The sequence below is a fragment of the Chiloscyllium plagiosum genome, unplaced genomic scaffold (assembly GCF_037043375.1).
Source record: "Chiloscyllium plagiosum isolate Xiang-an unplaced genomic scaffold, Cpla_swu_hap1 HiC_scaffold_4, whole genome shotgun sequence".
Lineage (NCBI taxonomy): Eukaryota > Metazoa > Chordata > Chondrichthyes > Orectolobiformes > Hemiscylliidae > Chiloscyllium > Chiloscyllium plagiosum.
Window position 1 is genome coordinate 98,942,368 of NW_028270142.1, and position 23,035 is coordinate 98,965,402.

The window sequence follows — 23,035 nt, forward strand, 5'->3', positions numbered from 1 at the left end:
AGATGCAGAAAAGCAAATACTTTTTGTGATCATTAATGTTTCATTGTTATTTTCAGGTTATAAAAAAAAATTTGAACCCCACTTGGAAACCATATAAAATTCCTTTGCAGTCACTTTGCAACAGTGACCTACAGAAACCAATCAAGGTATTTTTCATTTTTGCCTACTGGAGGAATTTTTTTGACATGTTTTTCTGGGCTTGAATTCTCATTGCTAAATATTAATAGAATGTTTACACAGCTTATTGATTGATAAATTATTAAACAGAGCCACTGACTGAAAACTTGCACCAGCCTCACTGATAGAGGGTTGGTTAGTCTGCATAAGTGACTGTCATCTGGTTTAAAGTGAGATACTTTAACACATCTTCATGCCCATTCTTCTGACATCCCTTTTTTCTTGTGGTCACCTTCCTGTTTCTTGTTATAAAACTGACTTACCTAGTCTGGGATGCAGTCGTTTTATTTTGTGGAAAACGGACTTGAAGCCTGTGAGCAGAGGATTTTGTCAACTTTTAAATCTGTTTATCAGCATAGACATTTGTTGATGCTTTTATTAAGGAAGACATTTTCTTAAATTAGTTTAGCTTTCAGCTTTATTTCATCTGGTTAATTACTTGTGAGGTACATTAGAATATAGGGTGGAATTTAGTGCTAATCACAGAAGTGGGCTAGGAGGTGTGAGGTTGGATCAGGGAAGGAAGGGGGTTGGCTGTATAATCGTACAGGAAAATGTGGAGACCCTGCTGTCTTCCTTACTCCCCCATTTATATATGACCTTTCTACTTGGATGTCAATTGAAGTTCCTAAGTGGCCACTTGTTGCTGGTCTGCAACCAATGGCAGGTGGGAACTAGAGCATCTGAATTACCTACCAGAAATTCTGGTTCAAGATTTGGTGGCAGGTGAGGCTTCATCCTCCAACTGGCCCCTGGTAAAGAAACACTGCCTAACTTCATTTCAGGCTCCAGCAAAAATCCTGCAGCCTAGGTCACTTGCAGTACCAGAAATGGTCACCGTGCCAGTGGTGCTACCAGTAGTACTGAGCTCCTGGCCACTGATTGGTAGCTCTTGAGTGGCAATTACTCCTGAACACCATGAGCTTGCTGACACCATCCAAACAAGTGCCTGTCTGATTGGTGTTGAATTACAACTATGGCTCAGAAAGGCTGCAGCAGTACTGCCAATTCACCATCACCACCAGCATCTATTTCAATACGTAGTGTTCATGGCAATGGTTAAACTGCCATTACTGTTTAAAGACTTATTGTTTGTTTGAAAATTTCTGAAAAAATTGGTTTAAATGACCAGCTTGTTAAAGACTAATGGGCAGACATTCTTATTTTCAGTGTTTTGCCAGCCGTGATTCATGGTCAGCCATGGCTCACTGTGATCTTTCTCACTTTGTCATCTGCTTTTCATCTCATTAATTATACACCCAGGCTCTTCTCTTTCTCTTGCCACACGATGGCACAAGAAAGGTCCTGAAGTGCTTGCCACTGCCAAGACCTTCCATTGTTTATGCTGCTGGCACCACAGTTAAAGTCCAGCTTCACCTAACATCAAATGCTGAAGGCTACAAACCACCTCACACACCTACAAACCATCTCCTGCTCCTGAATCGTCATTAACTGCTTTTCCATCCACTTCATATTTAATTCCACTCTTTATCCTTTGCAGGAAAATCTGGCCCTCAGTGGGCAGAGGGTACCAAGACCAGCTGGTGAATGCCAGCTTTTAGGCTCCTCTTTGCCTGCAAGGAGAAAAGGTTTAGAATTGGCCAGAGAAGAGCAGTGTTAATCGTGGGGGTAGGGAGACCTCAATGGCCAACCTAGGCAGTCAGCTTCTTCATTCTGTTTTGCACTTGTTTCCCATTAACGTTATGTTGCTAACTCATTCATAAACTGCACCAGCATTTATCCCTCTTAGACAACTAATTCATTCTTCTCTTATGCATACACTAATGGTACCCAGCAAACTGAAGATTCTCAGCTTCACTTTCATTTCTGAGAAGGAATCCATGAATCTTTAAGAAGTATATCAGAATGGCTTTTACCTGCACTGTCCTGTCATCTTCATGGATTCTCTATTTGGATTAGACTCAGGAGCAGTCTGGTGTGCACATAACCTCCATGTTCAGTTGAGGAAGAAAAGTTCTTGGTCTCTGGCACTCCAAGTGCTACCAGAGACCAGGCAGAGGATGATTTCACAGTCTTGGCTATTAATGACTTATCAAAATACAGCAGGCGGGCTTGTCAGAGGCACTTGGTAAAGCAGGATTGTAGACTGTTGGAGTCTACCAATGTTATCAATGCTGTGCTGGCTCTGGAGTGGCAATGTCACTGGCAATTTGAGAGCAGGGTGAAGGATTTTGACCATTCCTGATGGGAGCGATGATAGTAACAGTGAACACTCATAGGAGGAATTACACACCGGGCATGACCTGTGAGAGTACTCTCCTATCCTCCTCCCCAGGGGATAGTTCCAATCCCCGTCTATGATCTGTAAAGTCCCACCCTTCCACTTACAACTTTTCCCAATCAAGCTAGTGCAATGAACTCCATCCTCAAATTTGCCTGTTCTCTCCAGGACTCCATTGACTGCCCCGATATAGCCTCGACCCATTATTGCCTAATGCCCCAAGACTGATTGTGGCCATTCTCTGGACTAATGTCTCCATGGCTCCCAGACTGGTTCAGGTCACCTGCAGGGCTGACCACAGCCCAATCTCCAGCTGCATGGTCACAGTTTACCTGACTGACTAACTGTGGCCAAATGCTGGATTGGAATCTGACAAGCTCTTTGACTGACTCCCTGACTGACTGACTGTAATCTCCCTGCACTGGCCCCCACCAAGAACTGTTCATCCTTGACTTTCTGAATGATCATTTGCTGGAAGCGATTGTGTTTGCTGCCTTGTAAGTTGCACATGCTGCAAGTGTGATGTTTTTGTGGACTGATGCAGTACACTGACATTCACTGTCAGTATCAACTCCACCATTACCAGTTGCCTACCTCTCCTTTGGTGCTAAATAGCAATAAAAGTTGCAGAGGCTGGCAGTTGAGACTAAGCAATAAAGAGCCTGGGTGTTAAATATGTAGAGGCTGGCAGCTTGCAATTAAGGGTAAAGTGAGTGAATGCTAAGAAAGCAAGCTAAGAGCAGATCTTCAGGATGGTGACGCTAATGGCTGGTGATTTTTAATGCCAACTTGCTTGGATGAAGAATCAAGGAAGATGGTGAATGTGCAGGAACATTGTGCTGAAGGTGCAGTTGGGTGATGACTGGGATAAGCAATTTGTCAACCACCTGCTGTAACTTGTATGTTAAGGTTTTGCACCATCTACTTTCTTGGAAAAGTGTGAAAGCAGGCCATTTGGCCCATTGCATCCACTCTGAAGAATATTCCACCTAGACCCACCCCCTCTACTCTAACCCTGTAACTCTTGCATTTCTTATTGCCAATCCACTCAGCCTTCATATCCCTGGACACCGTGGGTAATTTAGCATGGCTAATCCACCTAACCTGCACATCTTTGGACTGTGAGAGGAAGCCTATGCAGACACATGGAGAATGTGCAAACTCCACACAGGCAGTTGACTAAGGGTGGATTTGAACCTGGGTCCCTGGAGCTGTGAGGCAGCTGTGCTAACCACTGAGCCACCATGCTGCCCCATAGTGAAGAGAATTAAAAGTAGCATGTAAGTAATACAATTTGGCATGTAAGTGAGGTGCATGTGCAGTGAAATAAAATAGTTAGCACTCAATATTGAGATTATGACGATATCAGTTAAACCTTAAGTGAAAATCTGATCACATTTTAATGACATTAGGGTTCTAATGTTGTGCATTCTTGCTGTATTTTCCTAACTTTCTCATATTCTCCACACCATCCCAGGGAGGGGCTAATTCCACCCAATGAGCATGTTTTAAAATGTTTCTGGTGATTTTCTGTTTTGAATGTTTTTGGTTTAATTTCGCTGCATATGTATTAGTTGAGTGCAGGAACAATCCTTTAAAGTTTGCGAGAAAATGTACCTATAAACCAAGCCCTAACTTATAAGCTATTTTAGGGATATGATTTACTTTAGGAATTAGCAAGATACTTTAAAAGTATTCTCTTCGGTACATTGGTTTGTCCACTCTAAAGTCTTCTCAATGGACGTTTTTTTTATTTCAGGTAACCTGCTATGATTATGACAATGATGGATCACATGATCTAATTGGAACATTTGAAACCAATATGGAGGTGTTGCAAACAGCATCGCAAAGTTCACCAGTAAGTTTCTATGTTTCTGCTACAGAAGGAGTTTCAGCTATTTTATTCTCTCTTTTTCTGTTGTGACGCGGTCTAGAACAAATTCTCAGGCAACTGAAAGTGCTTTGCTCATGATGGCCTGGTCTAAAATCAGTAATACACAGAGGCATGTAACTGAGGAGTGCAACATTATCATAGAATTGTAGAATTCTGCTGGAACATATAGAAATAGGAATGGATAAAGTCGCAGAAAAACCTTTTTAAAGCAATTTTGAAAGTTAAAATGGGTCATTGCGGGACCAAAAGCCAATGTTGGTGAGTGAATAGAGTGGTGATGTTGAATGTGCAATGCAAGAGAAAATATATGCAACAGGGTTTTGAATGCATTTGCGCCTATGGAGAGTAGAAGGAACAAGGCTGGCAAAAGAACAGTTGAGTAATTCAGTTTGTGTGCAACAAAAGCATGATTGAGAGTAGGAAGGAGATCGACAACAGTATGGAGTTAGAAGTAAGCAGTCTTGGTAATGTGATAGATATGAAGTTGAAAGGTTTCAAACTCTGTTTCAGTCTTAGACTAACTAGATAGAGACATGGAGTCATTTGTGACTAGTGAATGGTCAGTAGGTGCTGAAGAAAGTGGCAGGGGGAGTTCTCAATATTTGTTTGGAGGAAGCCTTTACTTTTCCAGTACTAACTTCAGACAAGAAGTAGGGCTGCATGGTGGCTCGGTGGTTAACACTGCTTCCTCACAGCACCAGTGACCCAGTTCGATTCCAGCCTCTGGCGGCTGTCTGTGTGGAGTTTGCACATTTTCTCCCGTGCCTGTTTGGGTTTCCTCTGGGTGCTCCGGTTTCCTCCCACAATCCAAAGTTGTGCAGGTTAGGTGAATTGGCCATGCTAAATTGCCCATAGTGTTCAGGGATGTATAGGTTAGAGGGAATGGGTCTGGGTGGGATACTCTTCAGAGGGTCAGTGTGGACTTGTTAGGCTGAATGGCCTGTTTCCACACTGTAGGAGTTCTATAAGTGACAAATCATAGGTTGCTGGTAATTACAGCATTCGGTGTCCTCACGGAAACAGATGTTTTCAGATAGCTTTTGGAACATAGAACATTATAGCGCAGTGCAGGCCCTTCGGCTTTCGATGTTGAGCCGACCTGTGGCACCAATCTGAAGCTGATTACCTGATACAATTCCATTTTCATCCATATGTTTATCCAATGACCATTTAAATGCCTTTAAAGTTGGCGGGTCTACTACTGTTGCAGGCAGTGCATTCCACGCCCCTGCTACTATGATTAAAGAAACTACCTCTGACATCTGTCCTGTATCTATCACTTCTCAGTTTAAAACTGTCCCCTCCTGCTAGTTGTCACCATCCGAGGAAAAAGGCTCTCACTGTTCACCCGATCTAACCCTCTGATTATCTTCTATGTTTCAATTAAGCCTTCTTCTCTCGCATGAAAACAGCCTGAAGACCTTCCCTCCATACCAGGCAACATCCTGGTAGATCTCCTCTGAACCATTTCCAAAGCTTCCACATCCTTCCTAGTGATAAGAATTGTTCGCAATATTCCAAGTGTGGCCACAGCAGAGTTTTGTACAGCTGCAACATGACCTCATTGCTCCGAAACCTAATCCCTCAACCAATAAAAGCTAACACACCGTATGCCTTTTTAACAACCCTATCAACCTGGGTGGTAACTTTCAGGAATCTATGTACATGGACACTAAAATTTCTGTTCATCTACCCTACCAAGAATCTTACCATTAGCCCAGTGCTTTTTAATTTCTGTTGCTCCTTCCGAAGTGAATCACCTCACACTTTTCCAAATTAAACTCCATTTACCACCTCTCAGCCCAGGTCTGCAGCTTATCTATGTCCCTCTGTACCCTACAATTTCTTTCAGCACTATCCCAACTCCACCAACCTTAGTGTCATCTGCAAATTTGCTAACCTATCCTTCTGTGCCCTCATCCAGGTCATTTATAAAAATGACAAACAGCAGTGGACCCAAAACAGATCCTTGTGGTACACCACAAATAACTGAACTCCAGGAGGAACATTTCCCATTAACCACCACCCTCTTTCTTCTGTCAGCTAACCAATTTCTGATCCAAACCACTAAATCACCCTCAATCCCATGCCTCCGTATTTTGTGCAATAACCTACCATGGGAAACCGTATCAATCGCCTTACTAAAATCCATATGCACCACATCAACTGCTTTACCCTCATCCACCTGTTTGGTCACCTTCTCAAATAACTCAATAAGGTTTGTCAGGCATATGCTGCCTTTCACAAAACCGTGTTGACTATCCCTAATCAACTTATTCCTTTCTAGGTGATTATAAATCATATCTCTTATAACCTTTTCCAACACTTTACCCACAACCGAAGTAAGGCTCACTGCTCTATAATTACCAAGGAGGCAACATTTGCTATTCTCCAGTCTTCTGGCACTATTCCTCCAGACAATGATAACATAAAGATCAAAGCCAAAAACTCGGCAATCTCCTCCCTAGTTTTCCAGAGAATCCTTGGATAAATCCCATCCGGCCCAGGAACTTATCTGTTTTCACACTTTCCAGAATTGCTAACACCAACTCCATGTTAACTTCAATCCCATCTAGTCTGGTAGCCTGTATCTCAGTATTCTCCTTGATAACGTTGTCTTTTTTCCAGTGTGAATGCTGATGGGAAAGGACAGCAAGCATTTGGGATTTAGGAGGAACAAATGCAAATCTTTAGGGGTTTCAGATTTCAAGGTGTGGCAGCATGAATTCTGTAATCAGAATTGCTATCGGAGATGATCTTCCAGCTACAGCAGGATGAGTAAGAATGGAGCCAAGCAAGGGCAGCACCACCGAGCTGCACGATGGAGGAGTAGCTCTTCAGATGGGACGCTATGGCTGCAGACCAGTCAAGAAGAATAAAGCAATAACAGTGGTTGCAGTTGCATGCTATATAGAATACAGGAGCAGAATTAGGTCATTCAGCCCAATGAGTCTACACCACCATATAGTCATGGCTGATATGTTTCTCAGTCCCTTTATCCTGCCTTTTCTCTGTAACCTTCAATTTCCCCCTTTTAATTGAGAACCTATCTATCTCTGTCTTAAATATACTCAATGACTTGGCCTCCCAAAGCCGTCTGCAGCAATGAGTTTCACAGAATCACCACCTTCTGCTGCTGAAAAATCTCCTCCTCTCAGATTAGATTAGATTAGATTAGATTAGATTACTTACAGTGTGGAAACAGGCCCTTCGGCCCAACAAGTCCACACCGACCCGCCGAAGCATAACCCACCCATACCCCGACATTTACCCCTTTACCTAACACTACGGGCAATTTAGCATGGCCAATTCACCTGACCCGCACATCTTTGGAGTGTGGGAGGAAACCGGAGCACCCGGAGGAAACCCACGCAGACACGGGGAGAATGTGCAAACTCCACACAGTCAGTCGCCTGAGGCGGGAATTGAACCCGGGTCTCTGGCGCTGCGAGGCAGCAGTGCTAACCACTGTGCCACCGTGCCGCCCACTCAGCTCGAAAGGGTCATCATTTCACTTGGAGGCTGTGCCCTTGGCTTCTTGTCTCTTCTACTTGTGGATACACCTTCTCCACATCCACTCTATCCAGGCCTCTGTGTTCTGTAAGTTTTAGTCAGATTCCACCCCACCCTCCCCATCCTTCTAAACTCCATTAAGTATAGACCCAGAGTCCTCAAATGCTCCTCACATGACAAGCCCTTCATCCTGGGGATTGTTTTTGAAAGGGGAGAAAGTGAGCTGGAGATCAGAGCTGAAGAGTGTGGTGCTGGAAAAGCACATCTGGTCAGACAGCATCCAAGGAGCAGGAGAATCAACGTTTCGAGCATATGCTCTTGTTCAGGAATTCCTGATGAAGGGTTTATGCTCGAAACATCAATTCTCCTTTTCCTTGGATGCTGCCGCGATCATTTTTGAAAATCACCCTGGACCCACTCTAATGCCAGCACATCCATCCTTAGATGCAGGGCCCAAAATTGCTCACAATATTCCAAATGTGGTCTGACCAGAACCTTATACAACCTCAGTAATACATCTCTGCTCTTGTATTCTAGAAATGTGTCTTGAACTGATTGCTAAAATTGTATTTGTCTTCCGAACTGAACCTGCATGTTAACCTTAAGAGAATCCTAAACCAGCACTCCAAATCTCTTTGTGCTTAAGAATTCCGAAGCCGTTCCCTATTTAGAAAATAATCCATGCCTCTATTCTTCCTGCCACAGAGCATAACCTCTCACTTTCTCACATTGTATTCCATCAGTCATTTCTTTGCCCACTCACCAAGCCTGTCCAAGACCTTCTTGCAGCCTCCCTGCTTCCTTAATACAACCTGCCCCTCCACCTATCATTGTGTCACGTGCAAACTTAGTAACAATGCCCTCAGTTCCATTATCCAGATTGTTTATGTATTACATGAATAGTTGTGGTCCCAACACTGACCCTGCAGAACTCCAGTAGTCGTCATCTGCCATCCTGAAAAAAAATCTTTATCCCTACTCTTTGTCTTTGGTCAGTCAGCCAATCTACTATCCAGGCCAATACCTTGCCTCTGACACCATGGGCTGTATTCGTATTTCATAGCCTCCTGTGTGGCACCTTGTCAAAGGCCTACTGGAAATCCAAATAGATCACATTCACTGGCTCTCCTTTGTCTAACTTGCTTGTTATCTCCTCAAAGAATTCTAACAGTTTTGTCAGGCATGAACTCCCTGGTTGAAGCTGTGCTGACTGAGCCATGCACTTCCAAGTACTCCTCAATCGCATCCTTAATAGTGAACTCTAAAACCTTTCCAATGACCGAGGTCAGGTTAACCAGTCTGTAGTTTCCAGTCTTCTGCTTCTCTCCCTTCATAAACAGGAGTATTACATTAGCTATTTTTCAGTTCTCTGGGACGCTTGCTGTTTTCAATAATTTTTGAAAGATCACTACCAATGCCATGTCTGCTATGTCCTTTATAACACTGAGGTAGTTCTTCTGTTCTGGGTGATTTATCCACTCTCAGATCTTTCAGGTTCCTCAGTGTAGTGATGGTAACTACACTCACCTCTGCTCTCTGATTTTCTTAAATTTCTGGTATGCTGCTGGTATCTTCCACTGAAAACTAATGCAAAGTACCACAGGTATTCAGTTCATTTGTCATTTCTTTGTTCTCCATTAATACTTCTGCAGCCTCATTTTCCAGTGGTCCAATGTCTATGGTTGCCTCTCTTTTACCTTTTTAAGATATCTTAAAAAGATTGCCAGATTTTTTTTATATTACTCGTTATCTTACTCTCCGATTTCATCATCTCCTCCAGTGTTGCTTTTTGGGGCAGCACGGTGGCTCAGTGGTTAGCACTGCTGCCTCTCAGCACCAGGGACCCGGGTTAAATTCCCGCCTCTGGCAACTGTCTGTGTGGAGTTTGCACATACTCCCAGTGTCTGTGGGTTTTCTCTGGGTGCTCCAGTTTCCTCCCACAATCCAAAGATGTGCAGGTTAGGTGAATTGGCCATGCTAAATTGCCCATAGTGTTAGGAGCATTAGTCAGGGGTAAATGTAGGGGAATGGATCTGGGTGGGTTGCTCTTCGGAGGGTTGGTGTGGACCTGTTGGGCCGAAGGGCCTGTTTCCACACTGTAGGTAATCTCATCTAATCTTCTGGTTTTTAAAGGCATCCCAATTTTCTGGCTTTCCACTAATCTTCACCACATTGTATGCTCTTTCTTTTGCTTTTTTGATGTCCCTGACTTCCCTTGTCAGCCATGGTTGTCTAACCTTAGTATGCTTCTCTTTCTTGGATGAATTTCTGCTGTGCGTCTCGAAATAACCCCAGAAACTCTTGCCATTTACTGTCCCACTATCTTCCCTGTTAGGCTTTCCTTCCAACCCGCACAGGTCAGCCCCTCCTTCACATCTTTATCGTCACCTTTACTCGATTGTGATACCATTAGAAATGATTCAGTCATCTTCCTCTCAAACTGCAGTGTGAATTTTACCATGTTATGATCATTGTCCCCTCGAGGTTCCTTCACCGTAAGCCCTCTAATCAAGTTTGCCTCATTATATATCACCACACCCAGAATTGCCTGTTCCCTAATGAGCTGTACCACAAACTGCTCGAAAAGAAATCTTGTAGATGTTCCATGAGTTCCTTTTCTTGAGATCATCGCTTTAATCTTGTTGACCTTGTACCAATTTGCTCATGTCTTATGAAGTAATTGAGAGATTATTACCATTTTGGTTCTCCTTTTTAATTTAGCCCCTAGCTGCTTGTATTCCCTCAGCCAAACCTCTTTCATGTTTCTACTTAAATTGTTGGTACTCACATGGACTGCGACAACTGGATCTTTCCTTTCCCATTCCAAGTTCCTCTACAGCCGAAATGAGTTCTGAAGAAGGGTCACCGGATCCAAAACGTTAACTCTGATTCCTCTTCACTGATGCTGCCAGACTTGCTGAGCTTTTCCAACAACTTCTGTTTTTGTGTTTGAGATACCCTGAACCTGGGCACCATAGCCTTTAGAGCTCACAATCCTGGCCGCAGAGAACAGCATCTGTTCCTTGATTATACCATTCCCAATTATTACTGCATTTACAGTAGTACAGTCAGATAACCTTAACCCTGAGACAGTCAACAGCATATCAAGGCTGGGGAGTCAATGGTCATAATCCAAAGCTGGTGATCATAAGGAGAAGGCTAGGGCCATAGGAATGATAGTTGAGGCAGAGTTGAGTAGAGATGGCAAGGGAGTATGTAACATTAAAATTGGGGTGTCTATTTTGGAAACATAAATGTGGCCTTTTGTTTTTTATTAAATAATTTGAAAAGCAAGTGTTTCTTGTTATTCCATTTTGGTAAAGAAATCTTACTGAATGGTCTGAAATATAAATTATTGGTTCCAAGAAGATCACTTAATCTGGAGTTAACGTTGGCCAGAGATTTAACTGGATCAGCCACACAAATATTGTGGCAACAAAATCCGATCAGAAGCGAGCAGTTCTATAGAAGTAACTCATCACTGCACTCTCCGGAGCCTGTCCAGTACAAATGAGGAATGTGATGGAATACTGCCCAATTTGCCTGAGTGGATGCAATTTCAACAATATGCATTAAGCTTGATACGACCAAGGACAACGCAGCCTGCCTGATTGGCAGCCAATCTGCCACCTTCCTTATTGACTCCATCCATAGGTGACAGTGATAACAGTGTGTACCATATACAAAGTACACTGCAGTGCCTCACCAAGGCTGTTTTGACAGTACCTTAAAAACTGTGAACTCCACCACTGCAAACGACAAGGGGAGCGGATGTATGGGAACACCACCTCTGGCATATTTCTCTCAACTCTCCCTCACCCGTATCATACACCATTGTGGCTCAAAACAATATTGCTGTTCCTTCAGGGTGTTGGATCAAGAAACTCCCTCCTTACAGCTTTCTTCCTTTACCAAGATGGCGACAGCGAAGTGGCATTGTTTGGGGCTGGGCTCATCTGCTTCTGCATGCCTTTTTTTTTTCTTTCATTTACTTTTGCTCATTTTTCCTTTTTATTTTGTTCCTTTTTGGTGGTAGTCCCCTTCCGGGAGTATTTCTTTCCTGGAGTGTTGGCAGCGGAAGCTTGTAGCAGCAGCAAAATAAACTACAATGAGGCACTGGCTGCTTTGGTATGATGGTGCTAGCATGGGTTTGGGCCCAGTTCAGAACTCTGCAGTTTCAGTGACAGGATTGCCGAGATTGGCTAAGACCAGACTCATGGTGGCAAGGACGTCGGTGGATGCAAGATGGCGCCGAAGAATGGCGACACAGTTCCAGTGGCGGGGTGCAGCTCCAGGACTTGACTGGCTGCGGGTACATGACCGGGAACGTGGTGGCGTTCTGGCTGAGCTGGCGTGCAGGGACTCTGGGCACCTGAGTGTTCGCAGACTGAGGGATGGACTTTGTGGCTTTATATTTCTGGTGGTGAGCAGTCATGGCGTGGGCAGGGAGTGATCTGAATGTTTTCTTTTGGCTGTATCTTTTATTTCTGTTTTTTTTAAGAATCCTGTCTGTTTTTGAATTCTAAAATGGCATCCTGGAATGGTGGCCTGTATACACTCTTCACTATACTCCTGTAATACTGTACTCAGGTACATGTGACAAAAAGATTTAATAAATCTAAATAATTGTAGATGTGTCTACAGCGGTTCAAAAGGGACAGTTGTCTCTTACTTCCTGAGTGCAATATTTCCCTTCCTTCATTCCAGCAATTGATTTATCCATTGTCTTGGTGACAGGTCATTTATCCTCCTCTTGTGCTACATAATAGACTTTCAAACCCTTTTTTTCACATCCGATACCAAAATAGTGTGCGTTTGACGATGAATTGTGGATGGATTATGTTGTCAACAACTTTAATTGCTTGTTAATAAATGACTCTGAAATGTTGGGACACGCACCTTCTATGTTATTGAAACTGACAGTGTGGCACTGGATTGTTGGTCTGAAGTAATCACGCTGAATTTTTCATCAATACAGGAAAGGTAATGTACTTGATCTTTGAAAGTAAAGCCCACCCTTACAGCTGTGATATAAATACAATATTTAGAGAAAAGTGTAATGTCCAGTTTACATTTTTTGATATGTCAACAAGACTCAATGGTCTGCTGAGGAAATTTTGCTTTAAATTCCCATTGATAAATTGAATGAGTAATTGGTGTAACTCTTGATATTACTGTTATAATGGAAATTCCAGGACTTTTTAAAACAATAGGCAATAAAGTCATCCATGTCCTTTTTTATGTAATGTTTTTGGAGCTAACTTTTAAAATTGTATTCTAGTAAAAAACACATTTTAAAAATGTCTAAATTGGCTAGAAACCTTTCTGTATTTGCATAGTTTTATCACTTAAATCATTTCAAGGTACATGAGTTTACAATACCATTTAACCTGGTGCAGTATAGCTTAAACGTTCAAAGGAGTGTGCTTTGAATGCACAGCAAAGATTTTTAGAATCCAATCCTGTCCTTAATCGGTGTGTAAACATGTGCAATTCATTTAATCCAAAGTCAGAAGTCACATGATTTCAGGTTATAGTCCAGCAGGTTTATTTGAAATCACAAGTTTCCAGAGCATAGCCCCTTCATTGGGTGAAGTCACAACACCTGATGAAGGGGCTGTGTTTTGAAAGCCTGTGATTTCAAAAAAATCTGTTGGACTATAACCTGGGGTCATGTGACTTCTGATTTTGTCCACCTCAGTCCAACACTGGTACCTCCACCTTATCACATAACCCAAACCTGCATCTCCAATAGTGAATCAATTTTGCTCTTTGATGCTCGCCTTTTTCACTTGCTGCAAGCGATACAATTACTGTCAAAATGGGCAGGTATTCAATGTGAAAGTAACCTTTTAATATTACTTATCTCAAGCAGACCTCTGGCTTGATTAGCCCTCCTACTTTTGGGAATAAGTCTTGGCTGAGTCTTTTTTTTTGACAAAGTGTCATTTACATTAAATTTATTGAGTTTCTCTTTGCGATATGCAAGAAATCTCACTGGACAATCATCCCAAACTGACCTCATTAACTACCTTCTCTGTCCCTTTTGCACCATGCTTGTCTGATTGTCAGCCCAGCTCTCTCGTTCACCACAGCAGGATGTACTTGCTCTTGATGGGATACTCCTGGCATGTACTGATATTACTGCCGGCAGTGACCTATTTAAAATGCTGTGCAACAATGCATTTGGAATGCTGCTGTCTCAGGCAGACATGCAGGTTGGCATCCAGCAGGAGTGGGAACAACATAGGCCCCAGCGAAGACTCCATTCAGGACACGCAGGAGGTGGCTGGATCTTCCAGCTCAGACTGCCTATCACCCTAGTCCTCAGGGAATTGAAGCTGCAAAGTGTGTGCGTAAATCCGGTAAGGACACATTGAGTATGTCTGGACCCTCTAGACAAAGGTCATCCAACCAAACCTCAAAAGCCAACGGGCTTCACTCTAAGGCAGACTACCTCCACCTCAGCTGCAAAATCTAAATCTCAATTGAGACATCGTGCTAGAACAAAGAAGTAGAAGACCCATCAGAGAGCACATAGATGGCATGGGTGACATTTTATTGTCGATAAGTTATCCCTCTTGCAAATCAATGTTTTGTTCTTGCCATCTGTGTGTGATTCACTGTGCAACATCAATAGCCACCAAGTCATCCATCCTTATCTCTACATAGTGTTGCATGAACCAAAGTGAGAAGGCATTAGCTCCTCCACCATGAATAGGCAGTGAGTAAATTGTAGGAGAACTCACCTTTAGCAACTGTGCCTATGCAGCTGGAAGGATGCAATGCTTTTGCTTCAGAAGCATTTGTGGGATTCAGTGATTTTTTTTCCATCATGAAATAGTCACAATTGCTTGGGAGAACGAGTTGGACTGCACAGAGTAGGCGAGTGTCTAAAGTTCACAAGAATGTACTTCTGAGGTGTGTTCCAGCCTCTGTGTGACTGAGAGTGAAATGTGCTGCCTTCTAAAGTGCCTCCCATTACTTGAACTGGAGCCCACTCTCTCAGGATTAAGCGCTTAACGTGTCCCCTCTGGGTATGGTTGCAGCTGTTTTCATTTCCATTGCTCAGTTGTTATTTACAGCATGATGGAAGGAAAAGGGTAGCCACTCCTTAGGCAGAGAGTGGCAGGCTTCGACCTTCCATATACGTGAACCCCCCAACATTACCTTCTGATAACTCTCCCCGTCAACCCCAGGGTCTTTATACCTCTCTGAATTTTCATTCAATCCATCTATTTGAGTCTGCATCTGCCCTCTTTGGTCCCACTGTTGATGACCCCTCTGTATGACTCCTTTCCCAACCATGTTCTATCATCTCTCCTCCCTTATTTATTGAGTTGACCCTCTTCAATATTTTTATGCTCCCACTTTCCAATATTTTGCCCCCGTGAAGACATTCCCTGGCCTCGCTACCACAGCGCAGGCCACCTGTTAACACATCTTGATTTTTCGTAGGCAGAACCTCTGGACTAACCATGGCCCACCCTTTTGAGTGAATTAGCCAGCACACTGAGTGACCAGACCTTTGATTGATATCCATTCAGTTCCCCTGTGCCTCCCTGGATGGATTGCACTAGAATCACATGGTTGATCATATTCAAATCCCTGATACTGACTGACTGTGATCGACCCAACCAGGTGCTTGACTGTTTTGAATCCTTTGAATGGTATCAGAGGCGAGGTTAACTGACTCTACTGGGACCCCTGACTGATTGCCTCCTGGACTTCATTGAGGCTACTCCCCTTAGACTTTGAGACATGGTCATTTGCTTGCAGCATATGCAGTGTAAGCTACGACCACATTGCACAGATGGGAGATTGATGTACCATACCATTAAACAAGATATCCATCCCTTGACTGATGGCTGCTGGTAAGCATGACAAGATATTTGTCTTTGTCTTTGTGCTAAGTCTTTCAGCTCCGTCAGAGGAGCCATAGTGCAAGATGATATTTTGGTAGGTGCTAAGTGATTGTGCTTTAAGAGAGCAAGCAAACAGCCCTGAGATGATGCCTAGTCCAATCTTGAGAAGGGTGCCTGTTTCTGTGTGTAAAGTAATGTTGTAACAGCATTGCAATGATGGATGCTCTGGTGGGCTCCTAAGTACAGCTGTGAAGATTAATTTTCAGTGAATCGGAGATGTGCACGGGGGTGCGCGTGGGTAGCACATGCCCATGTCCTTAGACGTGAGATACATGCATCTTCTGTCCATGGAATGTCCCTCAGAAGTTGGTGGTGGATATCCAAGATGGCTGTCTGGAGGAACAAGTAGCCTTGTATTCCAACTGCGCAATCTGACTCTCCTGACAGGAATTCTCAGTCTAATTTACAATTATCAGGTGGTAGAATAGCAACCTGCTTACTAATAAGTTGAGATTTGGTAACAATGAATGACAGTCCCCACAAATAGGTCTCATGTTGCTTGCAAAAAAGAATTTCAGTGTCAGAAATGTGTTGCTCCAGATATTGGGAAAGGCCTCACTTGGCATTACATGGAATATTTCCCGCATTTCTCAACATAGCTCGCATCATTTAGGGCTTGAGAAAATTCTACCCTCTGTGACTGACTGCATTTCACCCATGGCAACCTGCCTGTGTGAGGTTCTGAGGAAAAGATTTGGAAGCATTCTTGGCAAGCTTAACATAGGAATAATTCCACATACAAAAATAATACCAAAAAAAACTGTTGAATTAGCCAATGCTAATAACATTCCTTTCTTCCTTACTGTTTGGTATGGTTTCTGTTTTCATACTGAACATCTTAAATCAGCTTAATACTGCATCGATTACTCATGATCTGTTTCTCATGGTGGTTCATTTCTAGGCAGAGTTTGAGTGTATTAATCCAAAGAAGAAGCAGAAAAAGAGAAGATACAAAAACTCAGGGATAGTGAGTTTCAAGTTATGCCAGGTAAGTGTTTTGTAGATTTTTGGTTCATAAATCAGTTAAACATTTCACACGGGCAAATTACTGCAGATACTGGAAACTGTACTGAAAACAAAACATGCTGGAGATAAGTGTGTCAGGCAGCATCTGTGGAGACAAACCAAGCTAATATCCTGAGTCTAGATGATACTTCAACACAGCATGTTTTATTTAGTCTCCTATCTAATTGATTGGTGTCTATTGAGCGTGTGATGCCAACCACTGCCAACATGAAAATGGGTAGTTTGCACCCACTATCCTCATCTTCTGGAAATACTGGAAAAATTCAGCAGGTCCAGTTGCACCTCTGGAGAGAAATCAAAGTTAACGTTTTGGTTCCGGTGACCATTTTTCAGAACCCCGTTTGTCAGCATTTTTTGTTTTTGTTTTTGATTTCCAGCATCTGCAGATTTTATTTCTTTTGTTTCGTATCCTTATCTTCTGATTTGAGTCAACTGGGTGTCGTCGGTCTAAAGTGGAAAAGGTAACCCACTGGGTAGTCTGTCATGAACAGTTTCTTGTCTTAAACAGGATATAACTTATTACATAATTGTTAATAAGGCTTTTGGGAGACCTATGATAATACATCTGTTCTTTGTTAAGGTCCTTTTCCACCCAGGTCCTTATACCATCATAAGATTTGCAGGAACTTGATACAGTCTCTAATATTAGCCCTTTTAGACCAAGTGTAACAGTTCGGTTCAACTGTCAAGAATCTTCAGTGGAGTCAAATTGACACTCGGCTGGTTGCAACCTTTTCTATTGAATATATGAACCCTAATTAAGCCTTGTGTTCTGGTTTATGGCTTTCTTTCTAATGGATGCATTTAAAAGAAAATTACTCTTAATTACAGTAATTTTGTGCACACACATTTTCATTTTCTTCCGCTTCAGTGGATTTGTTAATTTAGGCACTTTCCCATTCTTTAGGGAAATTCTTGTGCCATTAATTGTTTTTCAATGTGATAACAATGGCACAATATATTTTGACACTGTCACTGTCACCTTGGCTTTGTGTCAATGATCACTGCAAGCAGTACCATGGGCAGGTGCGTCACTGTCACAGATAGGGTTTGTAAATTGTAGAATTGCACCTTTTTCTTAAAATGACCTGTTCTGTAGTGGCAGAAAATGTGGGAAGCAAGTATTTAATGCTGTGAGATGGCCTGAGGATTTGAAAGGTGCTAGTTCTTTATTCCTCAATTTAGTTTTCACACTGGATAATCTATCAATGGAGACAATTAGTGATTTCCTTTATTAACGATTAAGAACATTCACAATACTTCTTGCTGGTTAAAACAATTGAATGTTTTCAAGTGATCAGATTTTTTTTCTATTCGATCATATGATGTGAATGTCGCAGGCAATGCCAGCATTTGTTGCTCATCCCTAATATGTATTAATATTCAGGTAAGCATCTGCACTGATGGATTGTGCATTGATTGTCAGTTTGTTGCTTCAAAAAAAAAACCCACCATGCTTCTCAATGTTTAATTTGCAGATTGTGAAAGAATACTCTTTCTTGGATTACATTATGGGTGGCTGTCAGATGAACTTCATTGTGAGTAAATTGTTCAAGTATGTAAACTGATGAATGTGAGCCCAAAATTGCTTCCTGTTTTGGAAATGAAAATGAGCAACGTAGGGATTTTTAAGCACTCAACCTATTTTTTTTTATTATTGAGTTAAAATTAACAAATTGAGTTTCTACACTTTAATGAGTTGACCTCATTTAATTTTAATCCTTGGAGTTTATGCTCAAACATAATTTTCTCATGGCTAATCTCTTTCTATTTTGTTTTCTTTTCTTTTTTACACTTTGGTAGCAGTGCTGTAAAATGGGAATAAGAATAAATTGTTGTATAACATTAATGTGTGAGACTGTCATATCAATATAAATGGATTAATTTTATTTTATTGTTTTACTCTCTGCTTTATTTTGCTCCATAGCATTTCCAAAACAAGAAAACTGACACTTTTTTTTCTGTTGAGTAATGAATGATGGTGTTGGTCCTAGTTATTTTTCCACCCATGGAATGATGGTGCTTAACCTCAGATGATGCGTAACCACTCAGATAACTGCAGCATTCACGTGTCCTGTCGTACTGCATTGTGTTGTTATTTGCCTATTTTGTCACCAGTCCTTTCTTATGGGCATGCGTGCATACTTGTGTAATCATGTAGTTTTTAGTCTTGATAGCAATATGTTCACTCTATTTTACTGTATTTACTGGAGTACTGGAAAAATAATCTGTGTAAGTTTTTGTACAGCATCTGTTCTTGTTATGCCGCAGGCCAAATATGACTGAGTGATCCAACTGGTCCATGCCTCCCACCACTCTAGATTGCCACTGTTAGGTGTATGAAGCAGTTCTTATAGAGTCATAGAGCCATCCAGCATGGAAACAGACCCTTTTGTCCAACCAATCCATACCGAACATAATCCCAACTAAAGTAGTCCCACCTGACTGCTCCTGGCCCGTACCCCTCCAAATCTTTCCTATTCATGTACTTATCTAAGTGTCTTTTAAACATTGTAACTGTACCTACATCCATCACTTCCTCAGGAAATGACATATCTGAGACCAAGAATACACTGACATGGAGAAAGGAGATCTCCACATAATGCATAGAAACATCTCAAGGTGTATCGGACCATTTTCAGACTGGACATCTCTATATTCTATCCTTCACCAAGACCACCCACCTCTAATGTACACCGTGTTGTTTTACAATATTAAACCAAAACTATGTCACATTTCATTATTTTACTTTTGGAAAGATAATTTAAAAGTGACTGTGTACTTTTTAACATCCTAATTCCCTGCCAGTGAGAATTCTGAGGTTGCTCAGCTTCCTTGTTTACTGGTTCTGAACAACTTGTCCCTTCTGACTCAGACTGAAGTTAATTTGAAATGAGTCATTGAAACTTTAGAGCCCACAAAATCCCTGGTGAGAGGCTTATTTTGAGGTCAGCAGTGGCTGTAGTTCCCCCTCATGAGTTAGTGCAAAGTGCAGGCCCAATTCCTGGACTTCCCAGAGGTGAGTTCCTTATTGGTTGCTTTTAAATTATGGAAATAGTTCTTATTAAAATCATAGTACCAAATGGATTAGTATTTAATAATTGCATTACTATTGAAAACAAATAACTAAAGATTGATCCATTAATGGGGAGGCAATGGCCTACTGATATTATCACTGGACTGTTAATACGGAAACGCAGGTAATGCTCGAATCCTGCCATGGCAGATGGTAGAATTGGAATTTAATAGAAATCTGGAATAAATAGTCTAATAATGACCATGAATCCATTGTCAATTGTTGGAAAAAACCATCTGGTTCACTAATATCCTTTAGGGAAGGAAACTGCTATCCTTACCTGGTCTGACCTACATATGACTCCAGACCCACAGCAATGTGTTTGACTCATAACTGCCCTCTGGGCAATTAGGAATGGGCAATGAATGCTGGCCTAGCTGGCAATGTCCTCATCCCATGAATGAATTTTTAAAAAATTAACATGCCTGCCACTTCAAGGGGGAGCTTGAAAATCCTTCAGTATTCCGTCAAATAAAATGCAATACGGAGAATAAAGCTAAGGAATTTCATTCTTAATAAAGCTGCCATGACATCTGTTTAGCATTAATGAAGCTATGCTAAGGATCTGTATTTTGTCTTATAATAACTTCTAGCAAATGTTTTCTTGCTTCTTAATTGCAGGTTGGCATTGATTTCACAGGCTCAAATGGAGACCCTCGTAAACCTGACTCTCTACATTATATTAGTCCTAATGGATTTAATGAATACCTGATGGCAATCTGGTCTGTTGGAATGATCATTCAAGACTACGATACGTAATACATCACTATTTATTTTATCAATCTGACTTCTTACCTTTTATTATGCATCCGCTATCTTGGTCTCCTTGCACAATGGCTATACCCTTGCCAGAGGGTGGATGAACTGGTTTGTCCACTAGGATGCCTCCAACATGACCTCTTTTTCTCAACCGAGTATTCCCCCCAACATGGTTGACAGGGCTGTCAGCTGTGTCCAACCCATCTCCCACACTTCTGCCCTCCACCCTTCCCCCTCCATGACAAACAACATTAGGCTTCCCCTTGTTCTTTTCACCACACCAGTCTCTGTATTCAAAAAATAATTTTCTGTGATTTCTGCCATCTCCAGTATGATGCCACCATCAAACACATCTTCCTCTTCTCTTCACTGTCAGTATTTCCCAAGGACTGTTTCCTCCAATAACACCTTGGTCTACTTCACCATCAGTCTTAATATTTCCTCATTCCACTATGATATGTTGCTATGCAATTGCTAAGGTGTAACACTTGCCCATTCAACTCCTTTCTCCTCATTGTGCAGTGTCCCAAATGCACCTTCCAGGTGAAGCAGTGGAGAGTGAAACAGAATTAGCATTATGAATTTGGAATGACTTCTTCAGAACTCAGAATAAAATTGTCAATCAGATTACTACAGTATCAAAAGGCTTCAAACATTTCACCCACCTTAACCTTGTCCATATAAACATTGAGACGAAATATATCACAGAAAGAGCAACTTGCTGTAACCCAAGAAAGATGTAAAACAAGCAAAACCAACAATTTGGTTCACTTGGTTAAAACAGAATCTCTGCGGTCACGCCTTCATTGGTATGGGGTCTCAGCTAAGCGTGTGTAATGAAGGCAACCCATGGGGACATATGGGTCTTGAAAGGTGAGGTCTAGAGGGCTAAACTCTTTATTGCAACTGTGGTGAAGTACTGGCCAAGTGAGGTTCGCCTTCTAACCTGTTCACCTCAGTACCTGCCTCTCCCATCCCTGTCATTTTTGGATTGGTGTCAGGGAGTAGGGGGCTGCCTCCGAAGAGATCCCCTTTCAAAACCTGAGGTAGGTCTACCCAGTCTGTAATTTTCTTAACTCAAGCTATCTGCCTCTGTAGTGAAAATTCAAACCCAATCATTAATATATGTCATAAAATCTTTTGGCTTTCCAGATTTTCAAATGAAAGTCTTCCAAGATTGATCTATGTGATTAGATATCTATAACCTATTTCCTCCTCATCATTCGACATTTAACTGTAATAATCTAATGCATGCGTTTAAATTCAGTTTTAGGATGTGAGACATCTGGCATGGCCAGCACTTATTGTCCTTCCCCAGTTGCAGCTGGCGGGGAATAAATTGGAAGTGGAGCAAGATCACTTTCAGCATGACCATTGTTTCATATTTTCTCACCCATACACCTCTTGTTCTTTCTGTTTCTCTGTTATATCTAATTCTATGTAATTTGAACAGTCAGCTTAGTTTTGTGCAGTAGAAGCCTTCTGTACTAGCTGCAACTATTAGAAGGGGTTTGGGACTAGTGTCAGCAATACAATTGGTGTGGGGATTTGAAAATTTAAAACTTTTCTTGAGGTCAGGAATGTTGAATGCAATCATCTGCTCTTGCAGGTGATGAGCCTGAAGGTGGGCTGGGCATTCAATGAGGTAAGAAGGTAGGGTGCTGTGCCAGAAACTGCTGCCTTCTCTGTCGCCTCCACCCCACTGGCAATTAATGCCCTATAGTGACTAATTTAAGGGCCATCATCCACTGGCTCCAGGATCAGTCTAGCTGCTAATGCACCTGGTACCATATAATGTACACTGTGAAACTGTGCTGGCAACTTGTCATCTTGGTAGGGGTGTCTTTTAATCAAATACTTGTCTGAAGAAATTGGCATCAGAAAGTGGAGGGTGTACTGAGAGTCCTGCCTCCCCGCCCCACCCCACGTCGAACCAACTCCGCTGCCTTCCCTTCCTCCAGAATTCCTTCACCCTCATTTTTCCTTGTTCCACACACTGGGTTCCTGCAACCTTTTCTGCCAGTTCCTTAATTATGGCCTGGATCCTGGGACTTTGGAGGAGGACCTTGTCAACATGCAACAGCCATAGCTTCCTCAGTGGCGCCGCTGAGCTCAAGAACTGCTAGCTTTTGATTGGCCAACAGCTCTTGCTAGATGGGACGATGGTCCCAGGGTGAGGGGTAAGTTCCTCCGAATCCCCAGCTTGTGGTTTGCCAGACTTTCTTGTAAAGAAGCATTGTGTGTCTTTTGTCTCCTTGAGCTACAGTTGGAGACTCTGAATTCCTTGTCCAAATTCCATCCATTTTGTATGATTTCTATTGGATTGCCTGAAGAGATTTTAGTGTTTACCCAAGTGGAATTCTGTGCTCGCTTGTTCGCGCAATTGTGCAAACCAATATCTTGGCAAGTAAATGACAATCTGA

The 23,035-nt window shown here is 42.1% G+C and overlaps 1 protein-coding gene across 3 annotated transcripts in view; it reads left to right on the top strand.

The window, feature by feature from the left end:
* Positions 1-23,035, top strand: part of LOC122549016 (copine-3-like) — a 77,092-nt gene that overhangs the window by 41,651 nt on the left and 12,406 nt on the right. For all 3 annotated transcript variants that reach the window (XM_087986508.1, XM_043688138.2, XM_043688139.2), the window contains 5 exons: positions 57-146; positions 4,179-4,277; positions 16,653-16,739; positions 18,256-18,315; positions 20,475-20,608. In XM_087986508.1, coding sequence (XP_087842634.1) covers positions 57-146; positions 4,179-4,277; positions 16,653-16,739; positions 18,256-18,315; positions 20,475-20,608 — 470 coding nt within the window. The remainder of the gene's footprint in view (positions 1-56; positions 147-4,178; positions 4,278-16,652; positions 16,740-18,255; positions 18,316-20,474; positions 20,609-23,035) is intronic.